We start from the raw sequence: 17,336 nt of genomic DNA on the forward strand, positions 1-17,336 counted from the left end.
GCATAGTGGCTAAAAGCACTTGACTGCTAACCAGAAGGATGGCGGTTCAAACCCACCAGCCACTCCTCGGAAGGAAGGTTGGGCAATCCTACTTCCGTAGTGATACTGCCTCGGAAACCCAAGGAGGGGTCGCTATGAGTCGGGGCCGACTCGACGGCAAACAACAACAACAACAACAACAGGAGGGCTAAGATGAAAAAAAAAGAAAATAATAAATTGGTGAGGGTAAGAGGAAACTGGAACTCTCACCCTTCGCTGGTGGGAATATAAGGGTAGGATTGCACAGCTGATTATTGTAATTGCTGTCAATAAGGTGTATATCTGTAAAAAGTTACAGACGTACATGTTTCTCTATTCCTCTGTTGATCCGCATTTAGGATGTTTCCACCTTTTGGCTATTGTGAAAAATGCTACAAAAAGTGCAGGACAGATTTTCAAACTCTCAAGGTCTCCAGACTTTCTGGAACCATGAAGGGTTGATGAACCCCTGAAACTATTACCCTGAGATATTCTTTAAACCTTAATCCAAAAATATGCCCTGAAATCATCTTAAAACTCAACAATAGTTTAGCTTAACTAGTAAAAGGGTCTGTTTTGAACATTAAGCTCTTTTAATAACTCTATGGGATCAAAGTGACAACAGCAACTCAAAAAATAAGTAGAAACCTTAGGGGCAGTGAGTTTGTTAATGGAGGAAAACAACTCAGAAAAAGAGGGTGAGAATGGTTGCACAATTTGAAGAATGGAATCAATGTACTGAATTGTACATACAGAAACTGTTGAATTGGTGTATGTTTTGCTGTGTATATTCTTAACAACGACAAACCAAAAAACCAAACTAAACTCACTGCCCTCAAGTTAAGTTGACTCAGAGACCCCTCCCTGGGTTTCCAAGGTAGTATCTCTAAGGAAGTAGATTGCTTAATCTTCCTTCCCAGGAGTGGCTGGTGGGTTTAAACCACCAGCCTTCTGGTTAGCAGTCAAATGCCTTAGGCATTACACCACCAGAGCTCCTTAACAACGACAACAAAATAAATAAAAATTAGAAGAAAAAAAATTGAGACATTCTGTCCAAATATTTTAAAATGGAATTAGAGAAATCCAACTTACTTAAGCCTTCGAAGTTTTCTTCTTCTACTCCACATCCATTGTCTGAAACTTCAATGAGATCCACCCCATAATCTTTAAGTCTTACATCTAAAAAACATAAAATATTTATTCCTCAAAGAACTAAACCATGCTTATAACCTTCACAGTGACATTATTTATAACTCATTTAATGTAAATTTAAGAGTCAATGTACTACTGTCATTTGATATATTTTATTTTTTCAGTCTTTTTGACTTAACTGGAGCCCAAATGAAAAGGATTTTTTTTTCTTTTGTATTTTCATATTTCTTTTTGTTTTTGAAAGGAGTAAATTTAGCACAGTCATTAAAGAGGATATGCTCTGTAATCAAGAGTTCCTGAGATCAAATGTGACTAGCTGTACAGCCTCAAAAACAGTACATTCCCTGCACCTTAATTTCCTCATCTATTTTATGGAGCTAATAACAAAAATAGTTATTATTATTATTCCTATCTCATAAAGTTATTCTGCAGATTAAAAGATGTATTCCTACGTACAGTTCTTAGTGCAATGCCAGCCTGGCACATAGCAGTAAGAGCACAATAAAAGTTAACTGCTATTATAGTATCACTACCCAGATAACTAACTAACTAACTAATTAACCCAGATAAATACTAAGGCATCCAGGATGCACAGTGGTTAAGCACTTGGCTGCTAACCAAAAGGTTAGTGGTTTGAACTCACCAGCCCTCCATGACAGCAAAAACCTGGAGATCAGCTCCCATTAAGATTTCAGCTCAGGAAACGCTATGGGGCAGTTCTATTCTGTTTCATGGGGCTCGTATGAGTCAGAGTTGACTCGGCAGCATGCAACAGCAAGAATACTAGGCACTTAAAAACCAAAACCAAACCCACTGCCGTAGAGTCAATTCCAACTCATGGCAACCCCACGTGTTATAGGGGAGAATTGTTCCATTGGGTTTTCCTGGCTGTTATCTTTACAGAAGGAGACTGCCAGGTCTTTCTTCTGCAGCACTGCTGGGTGAGTTCAAACGGCAAACCTTTAGGTTAGTGGACAAGCACAGACCGTTTGTGCCACCTCGAGACCTTACTGCTAAATCTAAGTTAAAATAATAATCATTCAACATTTCTTGAATAAAATAGCAAAAGCTGTTTATTTCAGGTGGTTTATGATCCTCCTGGCTTACCAACAGTAGTGGCGCCGGCATCCACACTGTTTTCCACCAACTCCTTCACTGCAGTGCTTAGACTCAGCACCACCTGCCCAGAGCAAATCTGATGGACTGACTTCCGATCGATAGGTTTAATGGCCTTCACAAGTTCTGTGCTAAAGAAACCAGTACAAGAAAGAAAGCAATACGCAATTATGCATTTTCATCCCAATGTTACCTGTGGGAAATGATTCATTAACTAATGCTAACAGGTCTACTCCTTTGTGTATTGACATACACGTTTACCACAGTCCTGAATATAAATGTTCTATAACCCTTCAACCTCTAGCAAGAGATACTTCTGAGTAGATGCATCCAACCCAGTAGTTTGGCATCCCTGCAACTCGGTGGTTCAGAGAGTTCTCACGCTCCACGTGGGTAGGAGGCCTCAATGTGGTTCACAGCCGGAGCACCTCGCGTGCGGCTGCCATCCTTCCGTCAGTGCAGGCCTGTGTGTTGCTGGGACGCTGAACGGCTTTCAGAGCAGCTTCCAGACTAAGACTGACTAGGAAGAAAGGGCTGGTGACCCACTTCTGAAAATCAGCCACTGAAAACCCTGTGGATCCCAACGGTCTGCTGTGCAACCACTCGGGGGGATGGTGCCAGACCGCGCAGCACTTCCTTCCACGGTGCATGGGGTCACTACGAGTGGGGGGCCAGCATGATGTCAGCGAACAACAACCCCTCACATTACCTACCAGTCAGGAATCCTTGCCAACAAGGGGATCTTCTTTCTTGAAAAGTGAAACCCACATTCCCCACATGATTTGCAAGAACAGCGTTCAGGTCAAAACCATCTCAGAAACTGGGTCCAGTTGTATGATAACTCTCAGTAGTTAGGGGCCCCTGAACCCTGCCCCCTCCCAAAATCCAGCTGCTAGCTGTTGCTGTAGCAAAGAGCCTCAAGGTTCTCACTGATTCTGCTTTAAGAATTTTCCAACTGGGTTTTTTCTACTTTCGCCCTACTTCAATCCATCTTCATACTACCACCAGAGTTATCCTAAATCACAAATCTGCTCAAATAATTCTGATTAGGAGTCAATGCCTTAGGCACTATGCCACCAGAGCTCCCATCTAACACACAGTCCAAACAAAATAACCAAACCAACTGCCATGGAGTCAATTCTGACTCAGAAAGACCCTGCAGAACAGGGTAAAACTGCACCATGGGGTTTCCAAGGCTGTCATCTTTACGGAAGCAGATTGCCTGGTCTTTCTACCACAGATGGTGACTTTGAACTGCCAACCTCTGGGTTAGCAGCCAAGGGCTTAACCACTGTGCCACCAGGGCTCCTTAACTCACAGCAGACCCCAATAAAGCCTGTGAAATAAAGAACGTTTTCACTCTTCACACTGCCTTGCAAAGCATGTCACTCAGGTTCATCGGAGGGGAGACTGCAGATGACTCCACAGGAAATAGAACGAATTAGCTCCAAAAATGAGTTTATCTGACAACGCACCAGTGGCTAAAGGTCCATTTCTGACATTACTTTGAGGGGAGAGGCTAAACAGGTAAATACGGCAGCAAACGGGGGTCCACAAGTCTGAAAGTGAAGGTTGCAGCTGTCGGAAAAGTTGAAGACTGGCGACCTCGAATTCTGTGACTTACCAAGCAGAAAAATCACATATTCAAAAATACGTGCAGTTTTTTCAAAAACGGTGCAATTATGCAAATTCACACGTGCCTTGAAGCACAGGAAAAATTAACCTGAGAAGAGGAGGAGATGGAGGAGGAAGAGGAAATAGCAGACAGACACAGCAGGTTTAAAAATAAATGAACTCATGCGGCTGAACAACAACGTGACTCAAAAAATAATGACAATCGCCCCTACTGTGCTCCTTTTTAAAAAATCACTTACATTAGGCTAAATGGTCAACCGTTACTTTAAACCAAAGATAAGGATGTAAAATAGGGGCAGGGAAACTAGATGAGTGGAAACGAAACCACCAGAACGGAAATAACGCGAACGTTCGCTCATGGTGAGGCAGGTAACCAATGTCAGGCCCAATCTGTGCAGAAAAGTGTTGGATGGGGACTTGAACTGTTGTCTAGACCACTGAAAACACAATTAAAATATTTTAAAAAATGAATTAATTCAGTCGGCTTGCATTTCAGGTTCACGGGATCGCCTGGGGACCGGCCGAATCCAGCACCTTCGAGAGCCAACTCCCGGTCCAGGGCACTGGCAGGGCTCCGATCGTTACCCTCAGGTGCCAAACACACACAGGGAACCGGGTCAGGAGGCCGCTCTGGGGCCTCTGCGCCGCAGGCTCGCCGAGTTCCAGGAGCCTGGAACGCGCTGGCCTAGGTGATGACGACAAGAAGGAGACCGACAGCCCCGCTCACCTGGACCCCTCAGCTCGCTCCATGGATCCAAAGCCCCACCAGCCTCCACCACAGCCTCTGCATTCCCGCCGCCGCTACACCCACAGGAGCCCCGCCTTTAGGCCGCCCATTGGCTGCTTCTGGTATTGTGCTCCGCCCCTTCCGGGCGGGGAGGCAAAAGCTTCCCGTATACCTTTTTCGCTGACTGGTTGTGTCAAAGGTTGAGTGCATGACGTCGAAAAGACTACAACCAATTAGAGCTGTCGGACAGCGCTGTCCCCAGCGCCGGCAGTTCGTCTTGGCCTTTGACGGTTTCTGTGAGTTCGTGTCCGTCACCCTTCACCTTCCCTCCTTGGGTTGCCGCGATGCCGATGTACCAGGTAAAACCCTATCACGGAGGCGGCGCGCCTCTCCATGTTGACCTGCCAACCTGCATGTACCGACTCCCTAACGTGCACGGCCGGAGCAGCGGTCCCGCACCCGACGCGGGCCACGTGCAGGTAGGACCAAGCAGCGCGGCCCCTACCCCCGGCGCACATACACGTACACTTGCCTAGTGCGCAGGCGCCGCGGCCTGCCTCACCCAGGGCGCCCTCCGCGGGTGGGTGCCATCAGATCTGGACTGCCAGATCCCGACGGGCTCGGAAGGATCGCGGCCGCCAGCCTTGCGCGCCGGCGGGTCTCGAGAGACCTGGCTCGGCGGAGAGGCACCGAAGTCAGTGACTTCTTTATCTTTTTTTCGCTCACGGCTGCTTTCAAACTGTTTTATTACAAAATTTTACCCACAGAGAAACGGGTAACACGTAAATGCTCATATTTGTGAATTATAAAGTGAACCTTAGCACAACACTGTCAGCACCTCTGAAACAGCCCACCCTTCACACTTAAAACCTCCCAGTCCCCCACTGTGCTTTTAGTAATTATGTCTTCCTTCTTTCTTGGATTTTGCCATCTAAGTAGGCATCACTATCACTGAACACTGAACTGAGTCTTGCTTGTGTTTGAATCTTCTGTAGTGCAGTCACACAGCATGTGTTTGGTTGTGTCTGGCTTTTTCTACACATTGTGATTTTTAGGAATCGTTTCGTTGCAGTTAACAACAGGATACATCTTTGCAGGATAACGTTCAGTTGCACTCTCTACACCACGTATCTGTTCTCCCTCTCATGGGCATGGGGTTATCTTCCATTTTATGCTGCTCCGAATAACTCTGCAGTGGCTGTTCTTGTACACGAATGAGGTGTAAGGAGTGGCATTGCTGCTCGCTCAGTGGGCATGTTTTTTTCAGCTCTCCTGGAGAAATAGTCTTCAACACAGTTTTACCAGGTTATGCTCTCACCGGCAGTGTATAAGAATTCCTGTTGCTTGCACTCTCCCAAAAGCTGGTATAGTGTCATGTGCGTTTCTCTGACTTCAAAATGAGTTGAGCACCTTCTTACGTTCACTGCTCATTTTCATTCCTTCTTTTGTAAAGTACCTGGCTCAAGTCAGTCTCTCTCTCTGTCTCTCTCATGCAATCTTACTGACTTTAAATACACACATTAGCTTCCCAGCGGGAGAGACTTTTGCCCATTCTGACATCCTTCCCTTTAATCTTAATAGCTTTCTAGATTGGAAGAGAGGTGGTTAGGGTTTTTTTGTTTGGAAAACACATCATTGTTTCACTACAGAGCTAAGACAAAAACTCTTTATGGTCAACACAGTCCCACATCCCCTTCAGCTGGATGGGCCCATGGAACCAAAAAGAACCCAAAGTAAGGAATGCACATCTCATTTGAAACCAAGTCTTTTTTTTTTTTTTTTTGTTTTAAGTCTGCTGCCTAACTTCCTTTGGATTTTTTTTTCCTGTGAACTTGTAACTTAGAAGACACAAAATCGCTCTCCTCTAGCAAATTCCCCAGCAGATAATAACAGTGTGGGTAGACAGAGACTTAGAAACCAAACTGACCCACGGTAAATGAAAGCCACACAAAGAATAAACTGCTTTAAATACATCTAAAGAACATACACCGATAAATACCATCTGCCAAGCCCCAGTCTTGTCTGACCGAGGCATGCGACCGGCCAACATGGGAAGACACAGGTAGGTAAGCAGGACTTGAGCGTTTGGCATGACTCTCATCAAAAAGGCTGGGTCAGCTTGGCTCCAGATGTTAAATCACAGGCCACATTTCATACACGAAACTCATCTCAGACATTCTTCAGTGTGTGCTGACAGAGATTTTGAAGCCAGAAGGAGCAATTTTGCACCCGGGTGGACGGGGCAAAGATTTGTGCAAAGACCGCACATGAGTACAGTGGTTAAAAATAAGCTGTTGGAAATGTAACTCAGGACACTCCCTGAGTAAGCCGAGGAGCCTACCCATCACCTGTCTCGCCTTCAGACTTACTTCCAGCCAGCACCTAATTACTTCACTGGCAATTACTTTGTTTCTTTGTTCCACCCCGAAGTCAATTATGTCCCATGGCGTGCTGTTTGGTCTTAAACAAGAACAGCAAGCTAGGGGAGGTGAGAAAGTGGTGATTAAGCTGTATGTATGTATGTATGTATGTATGTATGTAGGGTGAGTTAACAGGACAGGGGGCAAGAGGAGCATGTCCGAGACAGAGGGCCGAGCATGTGAACAGTCCCATGGCAGGTGGGAGCTTGGTGTGTGTGAGGAACCCAAAGGAGAGCAGGGCTGAAGCAAAGCGCAAAGGAGAGTTAGGTGAGGTGAGGCTAGATCCCAAATCACATAAACTGTCAGTAAACCTTGACAAGGACTTTACTTTTTATCCTAAGAGCCTAAGAATTTAGCTGGGGAGGGAGGGGACAGTGACAGGATCTGGCCTGCCATCTTCTGGGCCGGATTGGAGGGGTGGATGAGAGTGGGTGCAAGTGACCCATCAGGAGACAGGCCAGGTAAGAACGGGCAGCTGGGACTAGGCAGGGACAGTGGAGGCATGCTTCGAAGCCAATGGATTGAAGACATTGAAGGAGGTAAAACTGACTGTACCCCATGATGAACTGGCTGTGAGAAAGTGGTAAGGGTGACTAGTGGAGAAAGACATGTTGCTAAGAACGTTATATTTACAGCACACATATGGAAATGAGCACTCCGCCCACACTCATGCTCTATCATATACATATTTACAGTAAACTTGAAGGCATTGCCATATTCTTGGCTGTTCTCTCCAGTTCAGAGCATTTTCTAGTGTTTCATGTAATCTTGGGAGCTCTGGTGACATAGTGCCTAAGGCATTTGACTGCTAACCAGAAGGCTGGTGGTTCAAATCTACCAGCCACTCCTCGGAAGGAAGGTTTTGGTAATAGATTTCCGTAGTGGTACTGCCTCAGTGTGTGCTGATGAAACCCAAGGAGGAGTCACTATGAGTTGGCTCCGACTCGATGGCAGTGAGTTAGTTTTTTTTAACATAATCTTACTCTCTCAACTCAAAACAGATCACCTATTGTGGTAGCTCATGACTCTGGAAATAGTTGTACGATGTGACTTTATTGGGATGCTTCTTGTAGTTGCTTTTTAAAGTAAATCTGTAGGTATTTGAAACGTATGCATCAGCAGCTATTTATTGGCCACTTACGTGTCACACTGTACTAGGGCAGGCAGATGCAAACTTCAGAGAATAAAGGCTATGACAACCTGTTGCTGCCAGGTCAGTTCTGACTCACAGTGACCCTAAGTGTTAGAGAGCAGAACTGCTCCACAGAGTGGGCGATGTAAGTCCACCTGATCCTGAAGCTGCACATTTCAGCAGTGAAAAGATTCTGCAGGATTCTAAGCTGTCAGAGTGCCTGTCGCGCCCTGCAATGAGGTAACTAGCTGACTCTCTGAGGGCCTGGAGGAGACTTTCAAGGCCGTCGGTGTTCCCTGTCCCCCTTGTCAGTGTAGATTACGGAGGTACCTTCTCATTGCTACCACTCCCACCGCGATCCCCACCCCTAGTCTGTCTCCTTTAGGCAAACTTTTTTTTTTTTATTAGGATTTGGGTGAAGATTTACAGAGTAAATTCACTTTTCATACAGCAGTTCACATATACTTTGTCTCATGTCATTGACCAAAATTTACAATGCAGCAGCTCCCCTCCCACTTCCTCCCCATAGTTACCTCCTCCCAGTGTCCATCCCTTCATACTCTTCTGCACCCTGAGCTATCTCCCTGTGCATAAGCAGCCCTTCCTTCTCCCATGATTGTTCTCTCCAGGGCGTGTGTCTACTTGAGGTAAATGTTTAACTCACATTTAGGCAAACTTTTTGAGTTAGCGTGATATTGGGAGTAACAGCCATCAGCACTCATGGTCTGTACCCTGTATCAGATATGTACCTACAATAGGAATCGTACAATTCCTGCGTGGCTTTCAGTCACATTTTCCTATTTGTTGTATTAAAACACTTATGGATTGGCAGGCACGACCTGTTGACTCTGGAAAAAAATGAGATGTCTTTGCCATTTCATTTCTGTATCTCTCTAAAGGTGGGGGGTTTGATGACTGCATAGATCCGCCTGGAAGACAGGCAGTCACATTTAAACAGACTGCAGGGTGTGAGATGAAAGGAACACTTGGGTGTTGGTTTGTTTAGGGGGAGTCCAACCCATCTCTTCAAGCCCTCGAGTCTCGGCAAGATGCGATTTTAAAATGCCTGTATGAACTGAAAGCCGCGGTCGACAGCCTCTCCAAGATGATCCAGACGCCTGACGCGGACGTGGACGTAACCAGCATAATCCAAGCTGACGAGCCCACTGCTGTAACCACCAGTGCATTGGACTTGAATTCAGTGCTTGGAAAGGTGAGTTCATTTTGGGACTAAAAGCTGAAACATCTCAGCCCGACTAGGAGGTAGTTAGTGCTGGAAAAACGGGCTAATGAGATCCAAAGCCTTGGACTTTTTTGTTTTCAAAGGTGGAGCAAGGAATGAGAGGGTGGGTTGGCTAGTGGGTTGTCTATAAATTGTGTCGTTGCACAGGGGATTCACAAGGTGTGAGTAAAGCCCGGGCAGGCTCTCCAGCTACTTCCTGACTTCCTTAGTCCTCATGGAGGAGAACAGGGACAGTTTGTAAGCAGAGAGAGGAGGGAGAGCTTCCCATCATTTCAGGCTGAGTGCATCCGGGCCAGTGGCGGGCGCTGTCCTAACAGCCTGAGCGCCAGAGGAGCCATCCACGCTCCTTGCTCGGTGCTTCTCAGAGGCTCAGTGGTCAGCCCTGGCTCTGAGCAGCTTGCCTTTATGAGCCGTCACTGCCCAGGCACAGGAATCCTGCTGATCCTTTGCTGCTTTGTAAAACTCCGGCCCCAGCTCATGTTTCTGATGGGTTTTCCTCCAACTCAGTCTGCTGTGTGGAAGTTGTTGTACCTGTTAGCTTTTATGATCAGCCTGTTGCCATCCGCTCATTTGGGGGATGAGCTGATAAGCAAAGAAAGGAGCTCTTGTTACAACAGGTTGTCTCTTTGCAAGTGCAGATCTCAAACTCCCTGCTGTATGCCCCTCCAGAAGTGGGGCTCAATAGGGTACTACTGAAAGACCTAAAAGCAAAAGCTGGTGTGGCATTCTCACCTGTTACCTCTGCATCATTTATTCCTTCCTCTGTTGACTCATTCATGCAGTACACGTTTGCATGGGAGGACTCGGTCAGATGACCTAACCTGGCCCCCAGGGAGCCAGTCCAGTGGATGAGTCAACACTGATGTGACAGTGACGTTCTCAAGGTGCTCAGGAGGCCCACGTCAAGTGAAGGGCTGCACTCGGAACTGCAGAGCTATAGCTCAAGCAAAGGACATGGGGCAGGGGAGGCCAGACCAGAGACCAGATGGTGGCCGACCAAAGAGCTGGACTTACATTGTATTCTATGAAGTCCATTTATTATAGATGGCAGGTACAGAAATCAGCAAGTCCCCGCCTAGAAAGTCCATTTGACTCTAAAGTTAACACCTGCTTGTTGGGAGTCTCCCATCCCTCCAGACCAAGACTCTTAAGAGGCTGTCTACTGGCTCATATGCAGAAACTGTTCTTTTGTTAGGTGACCAGATGATAGATTTGGTAAAGGGACTAACTGCATGTGTTGCTTTTAACTTTTGTCTCAGAGGTAAATAGTAATTTGTTGTTTTACCAATTTGCTGGCAAACTCAGTTTTTATTCACTGGGCGGCAGCAGTTTAGGGATTAAGGTGGCGCTGATGCATGTCCCAGCTCTACTTCCTCCTGAGTGGAGTGACAAGTTTCTCTCCCTGGGTCTTGAGGTTCCTCAACTGTAAAGTAGAAATAATGACAGTACCTTCTGAGAGTTGGAGTCATTAAGTAGCCCTGGTCATAGAACAGGCAGCAGAGAGTGGCTGTGCGACGATGTGCTGTCCCCCAGGAGAGTGACTTTGAGACCACTCTGATGGAGCCTGGTCCTCTTGCAGGAGCACGTGTCTCCTCCTGGGGGGCATGGCTGTGTGACCACATGTGTCCCCACAGGATTACGGAGCACTCAAGGACATCGTGATCAACGCAAACCCAGCCGAGCCTCCGCTCTCGCTGCTGGTGCTGCACAGTCTGCTCTGTGACCAGTACAGGGTCCTGTCCACTGTCCACACGCACTCGTCCATCAAGAGTGTGCCGGAAAACCTCCTCAAGTGCTTTGGAGAACAGACTGCGAAACAGGCTCGTCACGAATACCAGTTGGGTTTCACTTTGATTTGGAAGAACGGTAAGGAGAGAGCCTGGGCTAGGTTCTAGATTATGGGGCCCCACTACCTAGTTCAGGAAGGGGGTGGCGTCACTCCAGAAGGGGAGCACACTGAGTCTTGACCCAGAAACGCCCTCCTTCCTCTCGGCAGTCTTTGACTGCAATCACGGGGATTTTCCTTTGCGGGGACAGAGTTGAGCTTTTTATGAAAGGGAATCTAGTCACTTTCCAAGCTGAATCATTCCTGGGCGACGCTGCCGTGGTCTTTCAGTTACCACAGAATGGCAGGGTACCGTGTATTCGCTATCCTGCTGACACACCCCTCTCCTGGTCAGTTTTGTTCAGGGAGAAGCGAGTTAATGACCTTCTTCTGGTAATACGCCACTTACACATCAGCGGAGTGGTTGTGAGACAGTTCCGCGCTGGGAGGGGACCTCAGGTTCTAGTCTTCATCTTCCCAATCCTTAGGCTCAAGGTTTGAGTAGATGCTCCGAGGTCCCTGCCAACCCAAAACTGCCCCAGTCGAGGACCACAGCAGTTACTTTTGCAGCAAGGTGTGCAGGTATACCCCCCTGAATAGTAAATCATCTGTAGATCAACGCAAGGCATGATTTCCATCTTGAAGATGCACTTTCCCTTGTCATCAGCACAAGATGCCTGGTGACTTCCCCTTGCCATGTGGCACAAGTGCCTCTTGCAGGGGCTCCGCTTCTTGACGTTCCACGGTGTGTTTTTCCTTTCAGTGCCAAAGACTCAGATGAAGTTCCGCGTGCAGACCATGTGCCCCATTGAAGGTGAAGGGAATATTGCCCGGTTTCTGTTCTCTCTCTTTGGCCAGCAGCATAATGCTGTTGATTTAACCCTCATAGACAGCTGGGTAGACGTCGCTGTCTTTCAGCTCAAAGAGGGAAGCAGTAAAGAAAAGGCCGCTGTGTTCCGCTCCATGAACTCTGCTCTTGGGAAGAGCGCCTGGCTCGTTGGGAACGAACTCACCGTAGCAGATGTAGTGCTGTGGTCTGTGCTTCAGCAGCATGGGGGTGCCGGCGGGGCGGTGCCTGCCAATGTGCACAAGTGGATGAACTCCTGTGCAAACCTGATCCCCTTTAACACTGCCCTCAAGCTCCTTAAGTGATTATCAACTGATCTTAAAGAGCTTAGATTTTAAAAATGGTGCTGCTATTTCATGCCGACTGTCAAAGGACTTGCTCTTTTCATTTCGGCCAGTTGTCAAGTACCAATAAAAAAAAAATCAGAATATGTGGCTTCCGTTTTATTTAAAATTCTGCAAAATCACACGCAATACACCAGATGACTACTGACTACATGTCTGATTGCCTTTGAGGGATACAGGTTATTTTGGGAGTGGTACAATAAAGCAAAGTGCTGTGGAAACAATGCAGGGGCAAAGGCAGGGAAGACGACATCCAAGTGCTCTGGGAAGAAATTCGGCGCAAGTACCAGGTTTTGAGAGGGGCCTGGTTTGGGAATGATGCCACATTGCGGTTGGAGAGAACAGAGAAATGAACCAGTAGAACCTTCCATGCTGGGGAGTGAACTGATCAAAAGACCTTTGGTAAGTCACTTTAGAGCCGTGAGACCACTTACATATGGACGATGGACAGCTTTCAAGTCTGGCTGCCATCTAGCTCGTCAAGTGTGTAGCCCTGAACTTGGCAACAGCTAGGAGTGGGGACATTAGGCAGTTTCTGAGGTAGAACCTGTTCAAGGAGGAAGGTTTGGTGGCCGACAGGCTTAGAGTTTAATGGAGGAAGAATGGATGGTATCAGGCTGTGTCCAGGAATACTGACATAGGAGTCGAGGAATAAGAACTTGTGGGACCGGAGGAGGGGAGAGCAAAGTGTGAAGGCAGGGTGAGGTCAGGGCCCATCGCTTGTCTGCCAGCGTGCTGTACTGCAGTACCTTGTGTACTGCGATGCTGGAAGCTATTCCAAGAGACAGTCGTCCAAACAGAACAAGGAGATACTGCGTGGTATAAAACTGGGAAGGGTGTGCATCCGGCCTGTACCCTTTCACAATACTCAATCTGTATGCTGAGCACATAATCCAAGAAACTAGACTAGATGAAGGAGGACTGAAGGAAGCCTCATTACCAACCCATGATACACAGATGATACAACCTTCCCTGCAGAAAGAGAAGAGGATTTGAAGTACTTACTGATAAGATCAAAGACTACAGCCTCCAGTACAGATTATACGTGAGCATGAAACAAAAATCCTCACAACTTGGACCAAAAAGCAACAGCATGATAAAGAGAAAAGATAAAAACTGTCAAAGATTCCATTTTACTTGGATCCACAGTCAATGCCCATGGGAAGCAGCCAAATCAACATTGCATTGGGCAAATTTGCACAAGATCTCTTTAAAGTGTTCAAAAGCAAAGATGGAACTTTGAGGACTAAGGTGCCTCTGACATGTATTTTCAATCTCATATTTCTGCAAAAGCTGGACAATGAATAAGGAAGACTGAAGAAGAATTAACGTGTTTGAATTGCGGTGCTGGTGAAGAATATGGAACATACCGTGGACTGCTGAAACAAACAATGTCTTGGAAGGAGTACAGCCAGAATGCTCCTGGGAAGCAAAGATGACGAGACAATCCCACATACTTCCAACATGCTGTCAGGAGTGACCAGTCCCCGGAGAAGGGTAACGTGCTTGGGAAACTGGAGGGTCAGCAAAACAAGCAGCCCCTCAATGAGACGGACTGACACAGTGGCCCCAACAAGGGGCTCACGTACAGCAGCGACTGTGAGGCCGGTGCAGGACCAGGCAGGGTTTCCTTGTGTTGTACACGGGGTTGCTAAGAGTCAGAACCAACTCGAGGGCACCTAACAAGAAGTTCAGGTGCCAAGTCATAGAGCTACCTCAGAAAAAAGTAGTTTGGTTTTAGTAAGTCTTGAACAGGCTTATTGAATATAATAAAGAATCATACCATCAATACCCTAATACAGATTGAAAAAAAAATTACATTCCAGTTCACTATGTAGCTTAGACAAAGACGCCTGAGAAGTCCACTTTCCTAGTGTTTATACGGCCTCATCAAGGCTGGCCGGGCAGGCTCCTGACCTGCGTCCCCCCTTCACCCCTCTGTCCCGGGAGAGGCGGCTCAGCTGCTGCTTCAGTTCTTCGATTTCTTTTTCCTGCTCCATCACCTTCATCTGCAGGGTAAGGTTAATCTGTAAAAGGGAAACATACACGCGCCATTAAAATGGATACTTCCCTTTTAAATATACAGGCAGCCCTGTGTGCACTTCTGATAGGCATGAATTTCCGTAATCACGGTTAACTAACGCCAATCAGCACGATGGATTAGCTGCAACTGCATTAAGCACTTCAGTCCACAAATCAGTATGTGATAGCATCGTGAGCAGTGACCAATCACATCACGGCTCTCAAAGTCTATCAGTGAGCAGTCACTCCCCTAGCATGGCTGCTGTCTTTGACCCTTTAGCAGGTGTCCTCTGTTAGGAAAGGTAACAATACTTCTGTGACAATTTCTCTAAGGTTAGGGCCGGTGGAGCCCAGGACTCCCAGAGATACTCTAATCCTCCAACTGAAAGGATCCTGAGGTCATCTTACAGCGAGTAACAAGACCAACACACAAAATAAAGGCCTTCAGCCATGAGTGCAGCTCACCACTACAGAACCACCCGTGTGAGACCAGAAGTCAACAATGACGGTACAGCAAAGAGAAGACAACAGGGACGGGGAAGCTATGGCACTGGGAATGGAACCACCGGAGCGGCATTAAAGAGCATGTTGATGCACGGAAAACGTAACTAACGTCACCGAACAGTTTGTATAGACACTGTCAAATGAGAGCCTAATTTGCTGTGGAAACTTGCACTAAAAACAAAATGAAGTGAGATGAAATTTTTGACAGACAATTGTCTATCACCACTAGGGAAAATGCACCCTCGCCACTAACTCAGCAGGTGCAGCCAGAGCCCGAAGCCGTCATCTGCATCTCAGAGCAGCTCGTGGGGGGGGGGAGTCTGCTCGATTACTCGGATGGGATACACGTGTGCTGTTGCCACCGGAGCCTTGATGGACCATGGTTAAGCGCTCAGCTGCTAACTGAAAGGTCAGCACTTTGAACCCGCCAACCGCTCCACAGAAGGATGGGGCAACGTACTTGGAAACCCTGTGAGGGGCACTGTGAGTCAGCATCAACTACAGCCGTGGGTGTGGCAGGGTATATGCTACTGGCATTGAGTGCTTACTACACTGTGAGAGAACTATGGGAACGGGCTTTACAGTCTTGCTACCATAGCTTATTCTCAGCTCAACTGTTCTTCATGAAATGGGATTCATAATTTAAACAAACCCTATTTCAGGTTTTCTATTTTTCCCAGCATTTAAAAAAAAAAATTTACATACATTTCCGGAATTCTGAAAAAGTTCACTCTGGAGCAGCTGGACGGCAGACGGTCTCTGGGATGAGTTCTCGCTGGTCAAGAGCTGGATATACTTGGCTTGGACTGGACACCTTTTCCTGAGGGATTCGGGGATCTGACCAGTTCTCAAACCTGTTAACACTTCTGCTCGCTCCATCTCTGTTCCAAACGGCTGGAAGAGTTCTAGCAGGATTACACCCAGGCTGTACATATCTGACTGGAAAAGAAAAGGAGAAGAGAGTTAAGTGGGCAACAAAACGTCAGTCAGAGCACAGCCACCCTCCATTTCAGGTACCGTCCTCTGGACCAGGAGTCCATAGGGGCAAGTGTCTGTCAGCCAGGCTGACTGCTCTGGGTGAGAGGTAGTAGGCACTGTCATAGAAAGGGACATCCAGGGAAGGAATGGGGATCCCATGAAGGGTAGGGATAATGTCCCCTGACCTCCAGTAGTTCCTGCCTTACACTGTCTTATCCACACCCTGGATGTGCAGGCCAGACCCCAACTGAGGTACGCAATGTGCACACGCCCTGCTAGTGCCACCTACAGGGGAGTCACACATGGTCCAGCTTGAGTCTCTGCCTCCAGGGCTAAGGAAGCATTCTGGGTAAAGTTCACAAACCCACTGCATAGAATTGGGGCCACTTTTCCCAAAACTAGTTTTTTTTTTCCCCCCAGGTCTTTAGTAGGTTGGATTTTAGGGACAGCCATGGTCATTTCTAGCAGCTCCTTCCCAGTCACTAAAAAGCCGACTGATTCGTCAAAGGCATAAAAATGACTAATTCTATTATTTGAGAAAAAGGGTTTACTCAATCGGCCCCTCAGGGAACAAGGGGCTTGTTTTCCTGAACTCATCACAACTTTTTAGTGTCTTCATTCTATTCCAGCGAAAGTCCATCAGAAGTGCCAAGCATCCCGGCAGCATTTATCCAACTGCCCTGGAAAAAAGGCCCGGAAAGGAGCTCTGGTGGCGCTGTGGTTAAGGCACTGGGCTGCTAACAGAAGTCAGTGGTTCAAACCCACCGACTAGTCCGAGAAAGGAAGATGCACGATCTACTTCCGTAAAGATTTACAGCCTCGGAAACCCAGTGGGGGTCGCCATGAGTTGGAATCAACTTGGTAACGGCGAGTCGGGGTTTTTTGGTTTGAAAATCGTAAATGAGGAAACGGTAAACAGCCTAAAGAGCAGTGCTGACACTTGAGGCCTGTGAGGCCTTGGGATGTGACAGATAACCTGCAGGTCCTCAGTCCTCTCAGAATCTCCTCCACCAGGGAGTGTCCACTACACATGCTGTACATCCCACATCCAAGTACATCTGCAGAACGACTCCAGGAAGAGCTCAGATGCAGCGGACACTACCTTGGCATCATACTCGGATCCTTCCAGCTGCTCAGGGGATGCGTACAGACAGGTTCCCACTCTGGAAGTATGTGTTGGCAGCACACCTATAATTTGAAAAGCCAAATATTAAACACTGCATGTGGATGCTGTCAATATTAAAGAACATTTACTCTGAGCAAGACATTCACTAAGAGAACAATAGCTGGTTTTTCTCTTTAACTTACTCCTGCTATTAAACCTATAAAAATACCCAACCCACTGCTGTGGAGTCGATTCCGACTCACAGCGC

At 47.1% G+C, this 17,336-nt stretch overlaps 3 protein-coding genes across 3 annotated transcripts in view; 1 reads left to right on the plus strand and 2 right to left on the minus strand.

Moving 5' to 3' along the window:
- PMS2 (PMS1 homolog 2, mismatch repair system component) overlaps nucleotides 1-4,671 on the minus strand; it is a 36,625-nt gene extending 31,954 nt beyond the window's left edge. The window contains exons 1-3 of the mRNA XM_007942671.2: nucleotides 4,649-4,671; nucleotides 2,278-2,417; nucleotides 1,111-1,197 (exon numbers count right to left, since the gene is read on the minus strand). Coding sequence (XP_007940862.1) covers nucleotides 1,111-1,197; nucleotides 2,278-2,417; nucleotides 4,649-4,671 — 250 coding nt within the window. The remainder of the gene's footprint in view (nucleotides 1-1,110; nucleotides 1,198-2,277; nucleotides 2,418-4,648) is intronic.
- Nucleotides 4,672-4,992: 321 nt separating this feature from the next.
- On the plus strand, nucleotides 4,993-12,420 carry AIMP2 (aminoacyl tRNA synthetase complex interacting multifunctional protein 2). Its single transcript, XM_007941012.1, has 4 exons — nucleotides 4,993-5,127; nucleotides 9,207-9,413; nucleotides 11,078-11,309; nucleotides 12,032-12,420. Exons 1-4 carry the CDS (start codon nucleotides 4,993-4,995, stop codon nucleotides 12,418-12,420), a joined length of 963 nt encoding a protein of 320 aa, XP_007939203.1.
- Nucleotides 12,421-14,336: 1,916 nt separating this feature from the next.
- Nucleotides 14,337-17,336, minus strand: part of EIF2AK1 (eukaryotic translation initiation factor 2 alpha kinase 1) — a 32,732-nt gene continuing 29,732 nt past the window's right edge. Inside the window, exons 13-15 of the mRNA XM_007942680.1 lie at nucleotides 17,066-17,151; nucleotides 15,691-15,924; nucleotides 14,337-14,486 (exon numbers count right to left, since the gene is read on the minus strand). Coding sequence (XP_007940871.1) covers nucleotides 14,337-14,486; nucleotides 15,691-15,924; nucleotides 17,066-17,151 — 470 coding nt within the window. The remainder of the gene's footprint in view (nucleotides 14,487-15,690; nucleotides 15,925-17,065; nucleotides 17,152-17,336) is intronic.

The sequence above is a fragment of the Orycteropus afer genome, unplaced genomic scaffold, assembly GCF_000298275.1.
Source record: "Orycteropus afer afer isolate SDZICR_OR568_19922 unplaced genomic scaffold, OryAfe1.0 scaffold00006, whole genome shotgun sequence".
Classification (NCBI taxonomy): Eukaryota; Metazoa; Chordata; class Mammalia; order Tubulidentata; family Orycteropodidae; genus Orycteropus; species Orycteropus afer.